This window comes from Bombyx mandarina, chromosome 09 (assembly GCF_030267445.1).
Source record: "Bombyx mandarina strain Sakado chromosome 09, ASM3026744v2".
Classification (NCBI taxonomy): Eukaryota; Metazoa; Arthropoda; class Insecta; order Lepidoptera; family Bombycidae; genus Bombyx; species Bombyx mandarina.
This window is the reverse complement of record NC_143216.1, coordinates 15,018,213-15,033,887: the sequence shown is the minus strand read 5'-3', so window position 1 is coordinate 15,033,887 and position 15,675 is coordinate 15,018,213. Positions and strand designations below refer to the sequence as shown.

Here is a 15,675-nt window from a genome sequence, read left to right as displayed (position 1 = left end):
GCATCGAGCCCAGGGCCGCAATAAAGGTCTCGTTCGTATACCTAAAAGTTTCAAGTCCCCCTCTGTTGCCAATTTGAGGACCGATAAGGGAAACTATAGAAGACGGTGTGTAAACTGCTCTAGACGCATCTGGTGGTGGCGTTTAAACGGCGGGCGTCAGGGAATCCGTCGACCATGAGGCCCGAGGATCGTGGCACTAAGGCCTCATTCGCACGGGAGTTTTTTTTTAACGCGCGTTAAAAAAGCGTTCAAATAGAACAGATGCATTTCCTAGTATATGTTCATACGTTAGCGCTTTTAAAAAGCGACGCTATTTTATTGCGCAGTGTTGCATTTTGAGCGCTAAGCATTGGGCGTCACAGATTACGTCACATCGAGAAGGTTATAAAAGCGCCAAGGCCGAGTTTTAACGCAACGATTTTAAAACGCCCGTGCGAATGAGGGCTAAAGGTCATGACGCTCATGACCCCTTGTTCAGTATACTTATGGCTCAGTATGGTTCTGGGTATATATACAGTTGGGGAAGAACATGTGCTGCCAGCTTAGTGGATCACATTGCTCCTCGTCTACCTTGGTTAAGTTCGATGTCACCTGAGGTTCGGACTCAGGTTAGTGGCCTACAGGAGCTTAAGTCAGCTCAGTTCGGTAGAACCGAGACAAATTTTATTTTATGTGTTCCTTTTATAGGGCAATAATCAAATTTATGAGAAAAAAAAGAAGGTGAAATTTTAAAACTATTTATTATATTACAAGTACATTTATTTTCGATTTGCTTACGACACAAAATAACAGCACTAAAACCGTTACAACGTTCTTACAGTACATTCAAAATTTCTGGTCTTAATATCAACATTTATGAAACAGCTACACAAAAAAAATATAGATATATCACATAATTTGAGAGATTGTTCGTTTGATTATTGCGTGAGAATTCAGACCTCAAGCACTGGTCACCGTCCTCGCCGAAACTGTCGCTCGCGACGAAGTGCTCGACGAGTAAATTAACCTATAAACACAGTTCACTGAGTTTCGCGCCGGATCTTCTCAGTGGGTAGCGTTTCACCGATCCGGAGGTAGATTCTGCGAGGCATTGCTCTTGCTAGGGCCAGTGTTGGCAACACTCCCGGCTTGAGCCCCGTGAGCTACACGTCAAGAAGAAGCTGAAATAGCGTCTCGAGGCTATCAGCATAGGTAGGATGAAACAAAGAGGATTCAGTTGAAGTGTGTGCGCACGGAGAGGGCCCGTATTGGCGGCACGGGAGTCGTGAAGCCGCCGGCGACGCCACGTCTAACAGATGCACAGGAGGAACACGTCGGAGCCCGCTGCAGACGACTCACACAGCTGCTTGACGTGCCGCGTCTCACAATGCCGTTCACACCCACCATCTCTGTATATCATTTAGATTACATATTAAAAACATTTATAACTACATATTATAAGTAACGGTAGACATAACTAGTGAGTATGTGTAACTAAGGAATTTATAGGAGAATGGGAAGCAATGTTCTTTGAGCATTATATCAGTGTACTGCGATTATTGACAGAGATTGAAGAGATTGATAAGCCCGCGCTACTTCCATCTTCACAATTCTACATTCTTTCTGTTTCTAGCGGAAAGCAGTCATGCGCTCCAGTTTAGAAAGCACGTCGATTTTTATTCAATACAAATAAGACTGTAACTCCTTGTCTCAAAGTGGGTAACTACTATCAGATTGCGATGTGGTAGGACCCCTTGTGAGTCCGCACGGGTAGGTACCATCGCACCGATTATTTCTGCCGTGAAGCAGTAATGCGTTTCGGCTTGAAGGGTGGGGCAGCCGTTGTAACTATACTGAGACCTTAGAACTCATATCTCAAGGTGGGTGTCGCATTTACGTTGTAAATGTCTATGAGCTCCAATAACCACTTAACACCAGGTGGGCTGTGAGCTCGTCCACCCATCTAAGCAATAAAAAAAATAAGACGAATTACTTCGGTCGATCTTGGATAAATCGTATTGTGTAGACGATTGTACTCATTTGTACTCACACAACTTGTACTAATTTTGTACTTATAGACCCACCTAACCATATTAAGTGGATGTCTGAATCGTATTCTATAGAATGGTTAGATTATTTGGAACGGTTGGCTTAATGAATTTAAATTTTTATGATCGTCATATTATTGTAGTATGTTTTTGTACTTAATATCACATAAATATATAATCTTTTTAATTTTTTTTATGAGCTAAAGCAAATTTTTAAGAGAATCAGATTACGGATTACTTGATTGGTGGGTTTTAATTAAAATCGATTTTATTTATTTGTGAAACAAACAAGAAAACCTCCTTATAATGTGTTAAGCGTAGGTACAACACATGAGCAAATTTTGGAAATTACATAAGAAAAAACGATACATTAATAAGTCTAGGCGCATATTATTATCTCCGAGATGCCTATTTCTATTAAGAAATCGGAATTTCGTACTAGCGCAATTGATTGAAATGGGCAATCCGGCATGTTGCCTGCGATTTGCGAGTCTGCTACAATATGTACGAGAAACTAAAAAATCGATTCTTTGATGGCAAGCCCAACTAATAATAATCATTTTTTATCCTGAAGATTACGCTGAAGTAATAAAATAATTGTACTGTTATCGACCTTTGAAACGTGTGAAATTTTCAATCATCTTGTAATTGGTAAAATTCACGTTGAATTATTCCGTTATAATATAATAGATAGTTGAGTCTAATTTTTGTAACTGCGCATTAATTGTGGAATTATTCGAAACATATAAGATCTCTTAGTAACTGTGAAAAACCAAAATTCCAGTTTCAAATTGAAAACAATCATTCATCATTTTCATCAAAAACAATCACACAAAACGTACCTTTATTTCCTAAGATAAATGTCGCGTATTAAGCGAAATGTCGCTTAAGCCATATAGCCTTTCACCCCTCGATATGATAATTATATCTTCCTTTAAACGAGAGAAATTCTTAACCATCATTCTATCTGATGATTTGCAAGCGAAGTAAATTGTCCCTTCGTAATAAGGTGACACTCTAAAAAACTTGCATACGTTCGGTCATGACCTATGCAAATGTAGCATTCGCTCACGCGGCCCGCGCTAACTTGAAACCCCTTCAAACCATCCCACCGGACCGGAAACGCGACCCACTGAGAAGATCCGGCGAGAAACTCAGTGGGCAACACTGCTCTTGCTAGGATTAGTGTTAGCAACGTCATCAGGTTTGAGCCTCGTGAGCTCACCTACTAATTCGGTGAATCTAGAATAACCCCTCGAGGTTACTCGAGGTAGATACGAAAAAAAAAGCATCAAACATATTCCAATAAGAAATACGCTATTAAATCGGACAAGTACTTTCAACAATGCCTATTAGCCGTGAAAACCAAAAATATATTCATTCTATTACTACTAAGTAAAAAAGCCATTGATCAAACTAACACTGAACAGTCTAGCTGAACAATTCACGAGCCGTTGATTGATTGAAGGCGTCCTTACGTTCGTTTCACACATTTCATTGTACGTTTGTAACGAAATTTGAAGAAATATTGATACATACCAACCTCGATTAAACTTCAAAGGAAATCGTTCATCCATTATTTTAACAAGATCATGATGTACGTAGGGCTGAGATATATCTTAAAAATTTATTTTCAACGCCACTTAAATCACATTTGATTGATGTTTTATTTTAGAGAAACAAAATACTCTTTAAATACCCTTTTCAAGTTATCGTCGGTTAAATAAAAGAAAAAAAAAGACGTGTGGCACTCGGAGACTGCCGCGATTAAGCTATTGCATAGCATTTTTTATCAACTTATGCAATTATAAATCAACAATAATAATTTAATATTAAAACAACAATAAAATAAGGTGCGGCGAGAAACTCAGTGGGCTAACTTTCAATGAATCTGCTACATTTGAGTATTCCATTTTGATTGCGCACTCACTAGAGGGTGCTACATGGGATAGAGACACGCCTTTGGATGCTAGTTGTAACTATCATTCGGTTTACCTAGTTTATTTTTAATGCCACTCCAATCACTGAATGAGTAGTAGGAGTAGTAATAAAATTCTTCGACTAAGCGATAGAAAATGGCACACCCAACGCATTGTAATGTGATATAATTTTCTATTTTACAATTCCGTTTGTCGCCGATAGGTGGCGCTTGACGCAAACGCTGAATCGCGCTGTCGTTGTTACCCACGAAAATATATCACATATTTTGATAGTACATAAACCGGTGTTTAGACTTCTTACTTTAAACACTACACAAGCGCAACGTGTGAATGTGTTGAGTGAGGAATGGAAGGTTTTTTTTGTTACGAATTTCACGATTCTGCTCTCAAGCCGCGCTCAAGGCCCGCGATAAAATCTATGCAATAGCTTAGTAATAGTACTAGCAAAAACGACCGATGTACTAGCACGAAACGAAGCGAATATCTTGGGTCTCCCATAGATAAGTACAAACTTTCTCAAGAAATTAAGTCCATACGGATCCATCAGATCGGATAACTTGCATTAGATGCCTTCGGTTCTAACCACGGAATAGACTTATTTATCTATTCCGTGGTTCTAACACTACGAGCAGGCTTAGGGACTCATAAACGTACTCGTTTGAATACGGCAAAGAGTTCCTTCATAACAAACACAACTAAAGAAATAAGGTCGATTTCGATAATCAAGAAAATGGTTTGGCTGTGTGGCATCGGTCTAGCGTGGTAGAGCCCCAGTAGGCTTACTCCAGAAACCACTTAACATACTGATGTTAATTGGTTTCAGATCCAATTTCAGAAACCACTTAACATACTGATGTTAATTGGTTTCTGGAGCCCATACACATCACACCGTTAACGCCACTACCCGCCTTGTAACAAAATGTCGAATCTATACTAATATTATAAAGAGGAAAGATTTGTTTGTTTGTTTGTTTCGAATAGGCTCCGAAATTACTGGACCGATTTGAAAAATTCTTTTTCCATTAGAAGCCGACATTGTTCCTGATGAACATAGGCTACTTTTTTAAATTTTATTTTATTTTATTTTTTTGGTTTCATGTGTGTTTTAATATTTCCGAAGCGAAGCGAGGGCGGGTCGCTAGTTTAATTATAAAGCAGTTGTTTGTCTTTACGGCAGAAGCGACAAAGAAGTGCTAGCAACCTATACAGGCTCACGATACATGGATACAATACAATATTTATAATAAATATAAGTAACAGTTTATTTTTACAATAGATCAGACACTCGGGTTATTAGCATATAAAATAATGTAGAATATTACCAATCTCCTAAGAGATCGAACGCTTAGTTTGCTTTTAAGGCTTGAATAGAAAATTCATTGTTTATTCATGATTTCAGAATAGCCTTTTTAGCTTTTATGTGTAAATAGCTGTGCGCCCGAGTCTTAGGAGTCGTTTCACACTTTATTGTGATTTTTTATCGATACGAATATTGTTTGTATTTTAGACTTTTACGTATTAATAATAACGACCTTTCCATATTACTGTCAACATTCTTAAATCTTCACACTTTGATTTTTGTATATTGTGCTCTACTCTGTTATGCCCATAATTCAGTAACATCGTTCGTACATAAATAACAGGTATCTATATATTAATACGTGATGCAAAAACTTTGTATCCCTTTTTACGAAAATGAATTTTACGGAGAAGTATGAAATTTTCCACACTTATAGAGAATATAGAGAAGAATGCACAATGCAATGCAATTTTTTTTTAAATAATGCATAAAAAATACATTAAATCAATAAAGAAAACATTACACACACTACATACCATGTTTCTGACGCACACACGCATGCATACTATTTATTGTCAAACTTTTGTTCTTGACGTCTGTGATCAAATTGAAAATAGATTAAATATTGTTTGTCTTTATTAATATTTTTTATAGAGTAGCCTTGGCGAAATTTGTGATTATACAACTATAAAATACAATCATAATAGTGTACAAACTTACAATTCCAATTAATTATAGGCGAATTTCGACTACTGCGGGACCTCTAGTATACAGTATTTAGTGACAATTTACTATTAGAAAATAAATCGTATTTAAATTAAGAACTTATTGTACGGAATAGTTGTGGAATTTGAATAGACGATCAGTAATTATTTGGCCTCTAGCCAACATCGAATTCATTGAAATCAGAGATTCAGTTGGTTCGATTGTTTTCGAGGATTAGAATATATCTACAAAGTTCTTAATTGGATCTAGACCTTCAAGCAATTCAACCGTAATAGTAACTGGTATCAAACAAGTAATCCGTGAGCAATTCGTAAAGGTGATAATAGTGGAAAATTACGTAGCTCCAACAATTTATTTCTATATAACAAAGACGGTTGAATAAGTTCTTGAATCCAGAATATGTATGGTGGTGATCATGTTCAAGTCATGTTCTACATGGCATTCTATGTTTATCGATGCCAATGGATGTCCAAACGTAAATTCCGTCATCAGCCTTGAAATATAAAGGCATGAGACGTAAGGAAAACCTAATTCTCACGGATGACGGTTGTTACATATACTAGAGTGTGTATAAATTCTAGGATTTGGTGAATTAATACATTTGTGTCGTAGCAGTGCTCTTTGTCAAGAATGAAAATAAGTATTAAAGAAAAATTAAATTATAATATAAATTTGATATTAAAGGAGTATTCTTGATATTGATAAAATACGTAAATTATTATTTTTTTCTTTGAAAGCCATTTGTTCTAAAATTATTTATTTAATATAGATTATAATATATAGGTACACATTCTTAATAATTTTGTGATCGTAGTTTCCATATAGTCAAATCATATAGCCTTTACAACTAGCCAATTTCCTATTTCGTTAAACCGTTTCATGGTGATTCCGTCAGCTCTCCGGATCTGGTTTTCTTTCGTCTTAATAATATGTTGTGATTTATAAACAGAATGAATTTCTATAATCAACTTGTAATTGGTTTTCCAAATTACGAGATTAATATCAGTACGTCCTCAATGTGTTAATGATGGAATTAATTTAAAATCGGCTTTTTTCCTGACTCTCAAATTTTTGATTAAGGTTGTCCCGAGTGACATCTGTGTACCCAATTGTACGAGTCAAAAAAAAAGACGTGCGGCCCTCGGGGACTGCCGCGGTAAAGCTATTGCAAAGCATTTTTTACCAACTTATGCAATTAAAATTAGACAATAATATTTTAATATTAAAACAATAATAAAAATAAAACCACGCTATATTTATAAACATTAACAAAAGCAAAACATTAACTGTCCCCTTCACCATCATAAGCTAGACCGCGTGAGAGAGAGATGGGCAGACTTCTCATGATGCTCATGCAATGCGACGTCACGCCGCGCGCTTATTCACAAACACTATACCAGCGCAACGTCTGAATGTGTTGAACGCGAGCTACATAGTGTAATGTAATGGGGGTGTCAGGTTATTTTCGTTACGGAATTTCTTGATTCAGTCGCCGCGCTCAAGGCCCGCAATAGAAGCTATGCAATAGCTTAAAAAAAGTAAATACTCCTAAAAGATTAAGGTCGCCCCTTCTCTTCTCGGTGAATATTACATGGCGATCGGAGGGATTTGCAGCACACTAATTGCGTTCTAGAACATTGCACTAGTAGATCAACAACTGTTTAAGAGCGACCCGTTGGCGGTGTATCGCGTTTCGATCGAACAACCTAACTCCGGTCCAGCAGGGTGTCACGGACTGTCAGCGGCCCCCAGCGTTGGATGGGCCGCAGCCACAAAAAAACCTCAACCTCAGCTCTTAATCCCTTATATTCTAACCTCAACAACTCAAACGGAAAACGGTCATATGAAGCTACTTACGGACTTTACAGAAGCGAAAGACGTTAAATTACTACTTCTGGATGAATGCCCAAGAATCAAACCCAAACAATTCGAAAAAAATTCGTGATCAAGCAAATAGCGCTGCTGTTTTCAACTCTAAATGTTCTAATAAAACAGAGAACAAAATCTAATAGGAAATAAGTGAATAAGTAAACAAAAGCGTTCGGATAACTATATGAATAATAAATTGTAATGCGACTAATCATTCGGTCACTGACTTTAAACCACTTCATGGTTTATATGGCATAGATCATCATTAAAGAGATGTTAACCTCTCATCGGCGGAATTACGACCCTCAGTAATAAGGAATACGACGTGAGGAGTAGCAGATGTCACAATATTGCCGAATGAATTAAAATGAAAAATATGAAATGGTGGCTTATACTTGAAATTACAATAATAATCAAGAGACATTCGATGATGAAAAAAGCATTATCAATTTAAAGTGAGACTAACGGAGAGATTCGGTGTGTCGGTATACGACAAAAGAAAAGAAAAATCCTGGAAATGGTTTTGTAATGGGTAGAAAACGAGTAACAAATTAAGTAAGTAAGATAAGTAATAAAGACAAATATAACAAACTTTGTAACGTCACGATACATAACAGAGCAGCCCCGCTAAAACGTACAAGTTTGTTAAACATTGCCTGATTCTGGTTGTATTTTCATTTCGACTTCCACGAACAGCATAAGATTTATATTGCGAAAATTCAATCATTGATATTAGGAGATAAATTGCAACGTTTTCATTTCATTATCTCCGCGACTTTGTTATGACTATTCAAATTTCTGCTCTTTCGAAATCATTTATACCTTTCGCCGTGTTTGTTATGATTACAATATGATGATTGTAAAATACAAATATTTCTTTAAATCGTTTATCTGTAAAATTGATATTATAAAATTATCAATAAAAAAACGTGCTTAGAATTATATGACACTTGGATATTTCAGGTGGAAGTAACAACTATATTGTGTAACAACTGTCTCGCCGGAACCGGAAACTAAGCTTGCATCGCGACAGAAACAGACAAATTGTACTTGGATGTTGTTTTCTTATTTTTATTATATTGTGGATAATATAGATAACATCTCACCTGACATTTGCATTCCTTCACAGATGCTGGAATGATGACAGCGTGGAGATGTTGTTTCAAACCGAACGCGGAAGAACCATCCTAAGGCCTTTAAAAAGAAGAAGACTGTGAATTATTATTTTTTTGCCTAAAAGCGGAACAGGAATTAACCATCTTTTTTTTTGACGTAAATGGACCAATATTGTTGTGATGCTAACGTTGAAAGCTACTACTAACCCAGCGGTAGATTGAGTATCTTCAGTATCGCGTTTTGATTTTAGTTTCAGGGCGACCATGGGTTTCAAGGTTTTAAATCAAAATTTCCAAATCGGATTCTATACCAATTTCCATAACTTCAAACCAATAACGAGTCGTGCGTTCGTTTGTAGTGTTCACTCCGTATACGTCATCAATTTTGTGGTGAGCCGTGTGTACGGGATTGCTACCGCGACGGAACTCACATTCCATAATTACTCGTATTTTGATCGTGTCCATATTGATGAAAAAGGTACAAGTGTAGTGAAAACAAATCATATAACAAATAACCTACGAATAACACAATTTGAAAATAGAATTCCATAGTTTTAAAATAAAACTCATTTCAATTTAGCATCCAAACAAAATACCAGCCATATAATTTTTTTAAATGGCCACTATTTTAAAATGGCAACTTCATAGGACTTCATAGGACCTATGAACGATCATGGACGCTGTATTCGCGGAATTCCTCCGACTTCGCCACCCACAGCTCGCCTCAGAGTTTCTGGCCTTCAAGGCCAATCACACTGCGAGCCCTCTCGAGGACTCCGCCGCGCTCGCTGCTCCTGCGTCGCCTGTACCTGCGTGCAGAGCTTCTGCATTGAGCACCGCAGCCTCTGTCGTGCCTGCCGCTCCCGTGTCGCCTATACTGGCGAGAAAAGCTGCTGCGTCGTCCGCCGTGACCATCGTTTCAGCTGAGCGATCATCCGCGGCCTCCGTCGCGCCCTCTAAAACACCTACACTTGCTCGTAGGTCGCCTGCACCCGCCTCCTCGTGCTCCGACTCTGACTCGGACATGGAGGTCGACCTCGCCCCCGCCTCATCGACGGATGGATTCACCCTGGTACAGAAGGGTAAGAAGCGTGCCGCGGAGTCTCGAGCTCCCGCGGCCGCTAAAATTAGCAAAGCCGTGAACGCGTCGCGCCCCCGCCCTCAGACTCCCGTTGCGCCCCCAGCCCGTGCCACTCCGTCGCCGCGTCCGGTGGCACAAAATAAAACCCAGACCCCTCCCCCGGTTATCCTTCAGGAGAAGGCAGCTTGGGATCGAGTTTGCCTGGCCCTTAAGGCCAAAAATATAAATTTCACGAATGCCCGTAACCTCGCGAACGGCATTCAAATTAAGGTTCAAACACCTGACGACCATAGGGCCCTTTCTTCTTACCTCCGTAAGGAACGTATAAGTTTCCATACTTATACGCTCCAGGAGAAGCGCGAACTCCGCGTTGTAATACGCGGAATCCCTAAAGAGTTAGATGTAGAGCTCGTTAAGGCCGATCTGTTAGAACAGGGCTTTCCAGTGAATTCTGTGCACCGTATGCACACCGGTCGCGGTAGGGAGCCATATAATATGGTTCTAGTCACCCTCCAGCCTACCCCCGAGGGTAAGAAAATCTTCAACACACAGACCGTCTGTAGGCTCTCCGGTATCGCCATCGAAGCCCCCCATAAAAAAGGCACTCCTAGCCAGTGCCATAACTGTCAATTGTACGGGCACTCTTCCCGTAACTGTCACGCGCGCCCCCGATGTGTTAAGTGTTTGGGCGATCACGCCACGGCCCTCTGCGCTCGCGACCAAAAAACCGCGACGGAACCGCCTAGCTGCGTCCTGTGTCGAACACAGGGTCACCCCGCGAATTACCGTGGTTGCCCCCGAGCCCCTAAAATAAATCGCCGCGTCGCCCGCCAAAACCGCCTCCGAGCTTCCGGCCCAGACATCAAAGCCTCGGCACCCTCTGCGTCGCAGGCTAAGCCAGCGTTCGTTCCGGCGGCGGTGCCCAGTGTCTCGGCCTGGGCAAAACCGCTGCCGTACACGAACACGGCTACAACTCCCTCCTCCGCGATTCGTCCCGCCCCCGCGACTCGTCCCTCTCCCGCGACTTGCCCTCCGACCGCGTCCAAAAATCTCGCTTTAGCGATCGACTTCTTTCAGTCGATCAACTTTGAGCGCGTTAACGCTTTGGGCGACGCCATTCGCGCTGCCTCCACTGCACAACACTTTATCGCCGTTGTGCAAGAATACGCCGACGTATACGCGTCATTAAATACGTACGTCCTCCCCTCACTCCGCCGGTAATCAATGGCGTATATAAGTAGAATAAAGCCCCTATCCGTAACGATAGGATTTTTTAACGCTTACGGTCTCGCAAATCAACGTGATCAGGTTTCTGACTTTTTGCGTGACCATCAAATTGATATCTTTTTAGTGCAGGAGACCCTACTTAAGCCCGCGCGCCGTGACCCTAAAATCGCGAACTATAACATGGTCAGGAACGACAGGCTCTCTGCCCGTGGTGGTGGTACCGTCATTTACTATAGAAGAGCCCTGCATTGCGTCCCGCTCGATCCTCCCGCGCTCGCTAATATCGAAGCATCAGTGTGCCGAATCTCACTGACGGGACACGCGCCGATCGTTATCGCGTCCGTTTATCTTCCACCGGATAAGATCGTTCTAAGCAGTGATATTGAGGCGCTGCTCGGTATGGGGAGCTCTGTCATTCTGGCGGGCGACCTAAATTGTAAACACATCAGGTGGAACTCACACACCACAACCCCGAATGGCAGGCGGCTTGACGCGTTAGTCGATGATCTCGCCTTCGATATCGTCGCTCCGTTAACCCCGACTCACTACCCGCTAAATATCGCGCATCGCCCGGATATACTCGACATAGCGTTATTAAAAAACGTAACTCTGCGCTTACACTCGATCGAAGTAGTTTCAGAGTTAGATTCAGACCACCATCCCGTCGTTATGAAGCTCGGTCGCGCTCCCGATTCCGTTCCCGTCACGAGGACTGTGGTGGATTGGCACACGCTGGGCATCAGCCTGGCTGAATCTGATCCACCATCGCTCCCGTTTAACCCGGACTCTATCCCGTCTCCTCAGGATACCGCTGAAGCCATAGACATCTTAACGTCACACATCACCTCGACATTAGATAGGTCATCGAAACAAGTTGTAGCGGAGGACTTCCTTCACCGCTTCAAATTGTCCGACGATATTAGGGAACTCCTTAGAGCTAAGAACGCCTCGATACGCGCCTACGACAGGTATCCTACCGCGGAAAATCGTATTCGAATGCGTGCCCTACAACGCGACGTAAAGTCTCGCATCGCCGAAGTCCGAGATGCCAGATGGTCTGATTTCTTAGAAGGACTCGCGCCCTCCCAAAGGTCTTACTACCGCTTAGCTCGTACTCTCAAATCGGATACGGTAGCAACTATGCCTCCCCTCGTAGGCCCCTCAGGCCGACTCGCGGCGTTTGATGATGACGAAAAAGCAGAGCTGCTGGCCGATACATTGCAAGCCCAGTGCACGCCCAGCACTCAATCCGTGGACCCTGTTCATGTAGAATTAGTAGACAGTGAGGTAGAACGCAGAGCCTCCTTGCCACCATCGGATGCGTTACCACCCGTCACCCCGATAGAAGTTAAAGACTTGATCAAAGACCTACGTCCTCGCAAGGCTCCCGGTTCCGACGGTATATCTAACCGCGTTATTAAACTTCTACCCGTCCAACTCATCGTGATGTTGGCATCTATTTTCAATGCCGCTATGGCGAACTGTATCTTTCCCGCGGTGTGGAAAGAAGCGGACGTTATCGGCATACATAAACCCGGTAAACCAAAAAATCATCCGACGAGCTACCGCCCGATTAGCCTCCTCATGTCTCTAGGCAAGCTGTATGAGCGTCTGCTCTACAAGCGCCTCAGAGATTTCGTCTCATCCAAGGGCATTCCCATCGATGAACAATTCGGATTCCGTACAAATCACTCATGCGTTCAACAGGTGCACCGCCTCACGGAGCACATTCTTGTGGGGCTTAATCGACCAAAACCGTTATACACGGGAGCTCTCTTCTTCGACGTCGCAAAAGCGTTCGACAAAGTCTGGCACAATGGTTTGATTTTCAAACTATTCAACATGGGCGTGCCGGATAGCCTCGTGCTCATCATACGGGACTTCTTGTCGAACCGCTCTTTTCGATATCGAGTCGAGGGAACCCGCTCCTCCCCACGACCTCTCACAGCTGGAGCCCCGCAAGGCTCTGTCCTCTCACCCCTCCTATTTAGCTTATTCGTCAACGATATTCCCCGGTCGCCGCCGACCCATTTAGCTTTATTCGCCGACGACACGACTGTTTACTATTCTAGTAGAAATAAGTCCCTAATCGCGAAGAAGCTTCAGAGCGCAGCCCTAGCCCTAGGACAGTGGTTCCGAAAATGGCGCATAGACATCAACCCAGCGAAAAGTACTGCGGTGCTATTTCAGAGGGGAAGCTCCACACGGATTTCCTCCCGGATTAGGAGGAGGAATCTCACACCCCCGATTACTCTCTTTAGACAACCCATACCCTGGGCCAGGAAGGTCAAGTACCTGGGCGTTACCCTGGATGCATCGATGACATTCCGCCCGCATATAAAATCAGTCCGTGACCGTGCCGCGTTTATTCTCGGTAGACTCTACCCCATGATCTGTAAGCGGAGTAAAATGTCCCTTCGGAACAAGGTGACACTTTACAAAACTTGCATAAGGCCCGTCATGACTTACGCGAGTGTGGTGTTCGCTCACGCGGCCCGCACACACATAGACACCTTCCAATCCCTACAATCCCGCTTTTGCAGGTTAGCTGTCGGGGCTCCGTGGTTCGTGAGGAACGTTGACCTACACGACGACCTGGGCCTCGAATCAATTCGGAAATACATGAAGTCAGCGTCGGAACGATACTTCGATAAGGCTATGCGTCATGATAATCGCCTTATCGTTGCCGCCGCTGACTACTCCCCGAATCCTGATCATGCAGGAGCCAGTCACCGTCGACGCCCTAGACACGTCGTTACGGATCCATCAGATCCAATAACCTTTGCATTAGATGCCTTCAGCTCTAATACTAGGGGCAGGCTTAGGGACCCCGGTAACCGTACTCGTCGAACTCGACAAAGAGGTCGACGTGCAACCTAACCCATGCATCAGCCCGCTGAGTTTCTCGCCGGATCTTCTCAGCGGGTCGCGATTCCGATCCGGTAGTAGATTCATTCGCGAAACAATTGCTCTTGAGTTGTTAGGTCTCCTTCGGAGGCGCTCGGGCAGTTGTTAGCAAATCCCACCCCTCTTGGCTGAGCCTTTGCTCGCCCACCTGTCCTGGTGAAACTGGAAAGGCCTTCGGGCCACCAGTAAAGTTTCAATCATAAAAAAAAAAAAAAAAAAAAAAAAAAAAAGGACCTATGAAATTGCTTTTATGGCGCATCCGGGCTATGAATAAAATTATTCAATGAGACAAAAACATTGATAAACGTTGATATAGAGCCTAAATGGGGTAGAATTAAAACAAAATCAGCCTGTACTTCTGCCCGATCATATTATCGAGTTGATCATATTCAATCTGAGAACATAAATATAGCCGAACGTAGTAATAATCTGACTTATTAAGATGTTGTTTGTACCTGTTTGAAGCCGCGTCGATACCTTGTGTTCATGTAGCAATATATGATGGGGTTGTAGCAGGAATGTGACATCGCCAGCCAGTGGCTCGCGAACCAAACATAGGGCATACCTGGCCATGCAGCCCACTCATCATCTCCTTCATGTAGCGTCCATAATACCTGAATAAAAGAATATTTCGTTAGGTAATGACTGACTCAGTGGTTCAGTATTTAGCGCCCCTGACTGTTGAGCCGAGGGTCGTGGGTTCGATTCCCACATCGGGCACATACCTAGTCAGGTCATAAATTCTGTCACATGTTAAATGTAAAATAATTGAAACAAGTTTATTCATTATGTAACCATTCATATACCAAAATGAACTTAACAAAACATATATTCTTATGACACTAAAGTTTATTCAAAATGACCTCCGTGATTTTGAATACAGGCCTTCAATCTGCGCGGCCAGTCGTCTATCGCAGCACGAACGAGGTCCATGTCAATATCGGCAGCTGCCTTAATCAAAGATGTCTTGAGTGACTCCAAATTGGGATGAGGCTTTGAGCACGCCTTTTCCTCCAAGTGTTGCCATATCTTGTAATCTAACGGATTCAAATCTGGACTGGAGGAGGGCCAGTCTTCGTGCCGGATGAAGTCGATTTCACGCGCCGCCAGCCAGTCTTGTGTGCTCTTCGCTCTATGAGCTGGCGCCGAATCTTGTTGGAATACCCAGTGCCTGTTATTGAACATGGTATGAGAAACAAGTTCCACAAGGTTCGTCAGGAATGTATTTTGATACACAACTGCATTCGTTTTTACACCTTTCTCACAAAAATGTACCTCTGTTAAGCCCCAATAAGAAACTCCCAACCATACCATGAGCGAGGATGGAAAATGACCTCGTTGGACACGCGGAATACGGTTGCTCGCTTCTTCACTACTGTATGCGTACACCTTATCATTTTGTTTGTTGTAGCTCTCTTCTACGGTAAAAATTTTTTCATCCGAAAAAAGAATTTCCCGATATTTTTTTCCCGCGTACCGCTAC

General features: G+C 42.4%; 1 protein-coding gene across 3 annotated transcripts in view; it reads right to left on the bottom strand.

Annotated features, from left to right (window-relative positions):
- Positions 1 to 724: 724 nt before the first annotated feature.
- The window catches only part of NGR-A19 (neuropeptide receptor A19), a 77,110-nt gene continuing 62,159 nt past the window's right edge, over positions 725 to 15,675 (bottom strand). For all 3 annotated transcript variants that reach the window (XM_089730087.1, XM_028170092.2, XM_028170093.2), the window contains 3 exons: positions 14,648 to 14,806; positions 8,969 to 9,056; positions 725 to 1,388 (listed from right to left, as the gene is read on the bottom strand). In XM_089730087.1, the coding sequence (XP_089586213.1) occupies positions 1,213 to 1,388; positions 8,969 to 9,056; positions 14,648 to 14,806 (423 nt within the window). In that variant the 3' untranslated portion in view covers positions 725 to 1,212. The remainder of the gene's footprint in view (positions 1,389 to 8,968; positions 9,057 to 14,647; positions 14,807 to 15,675) is intronic.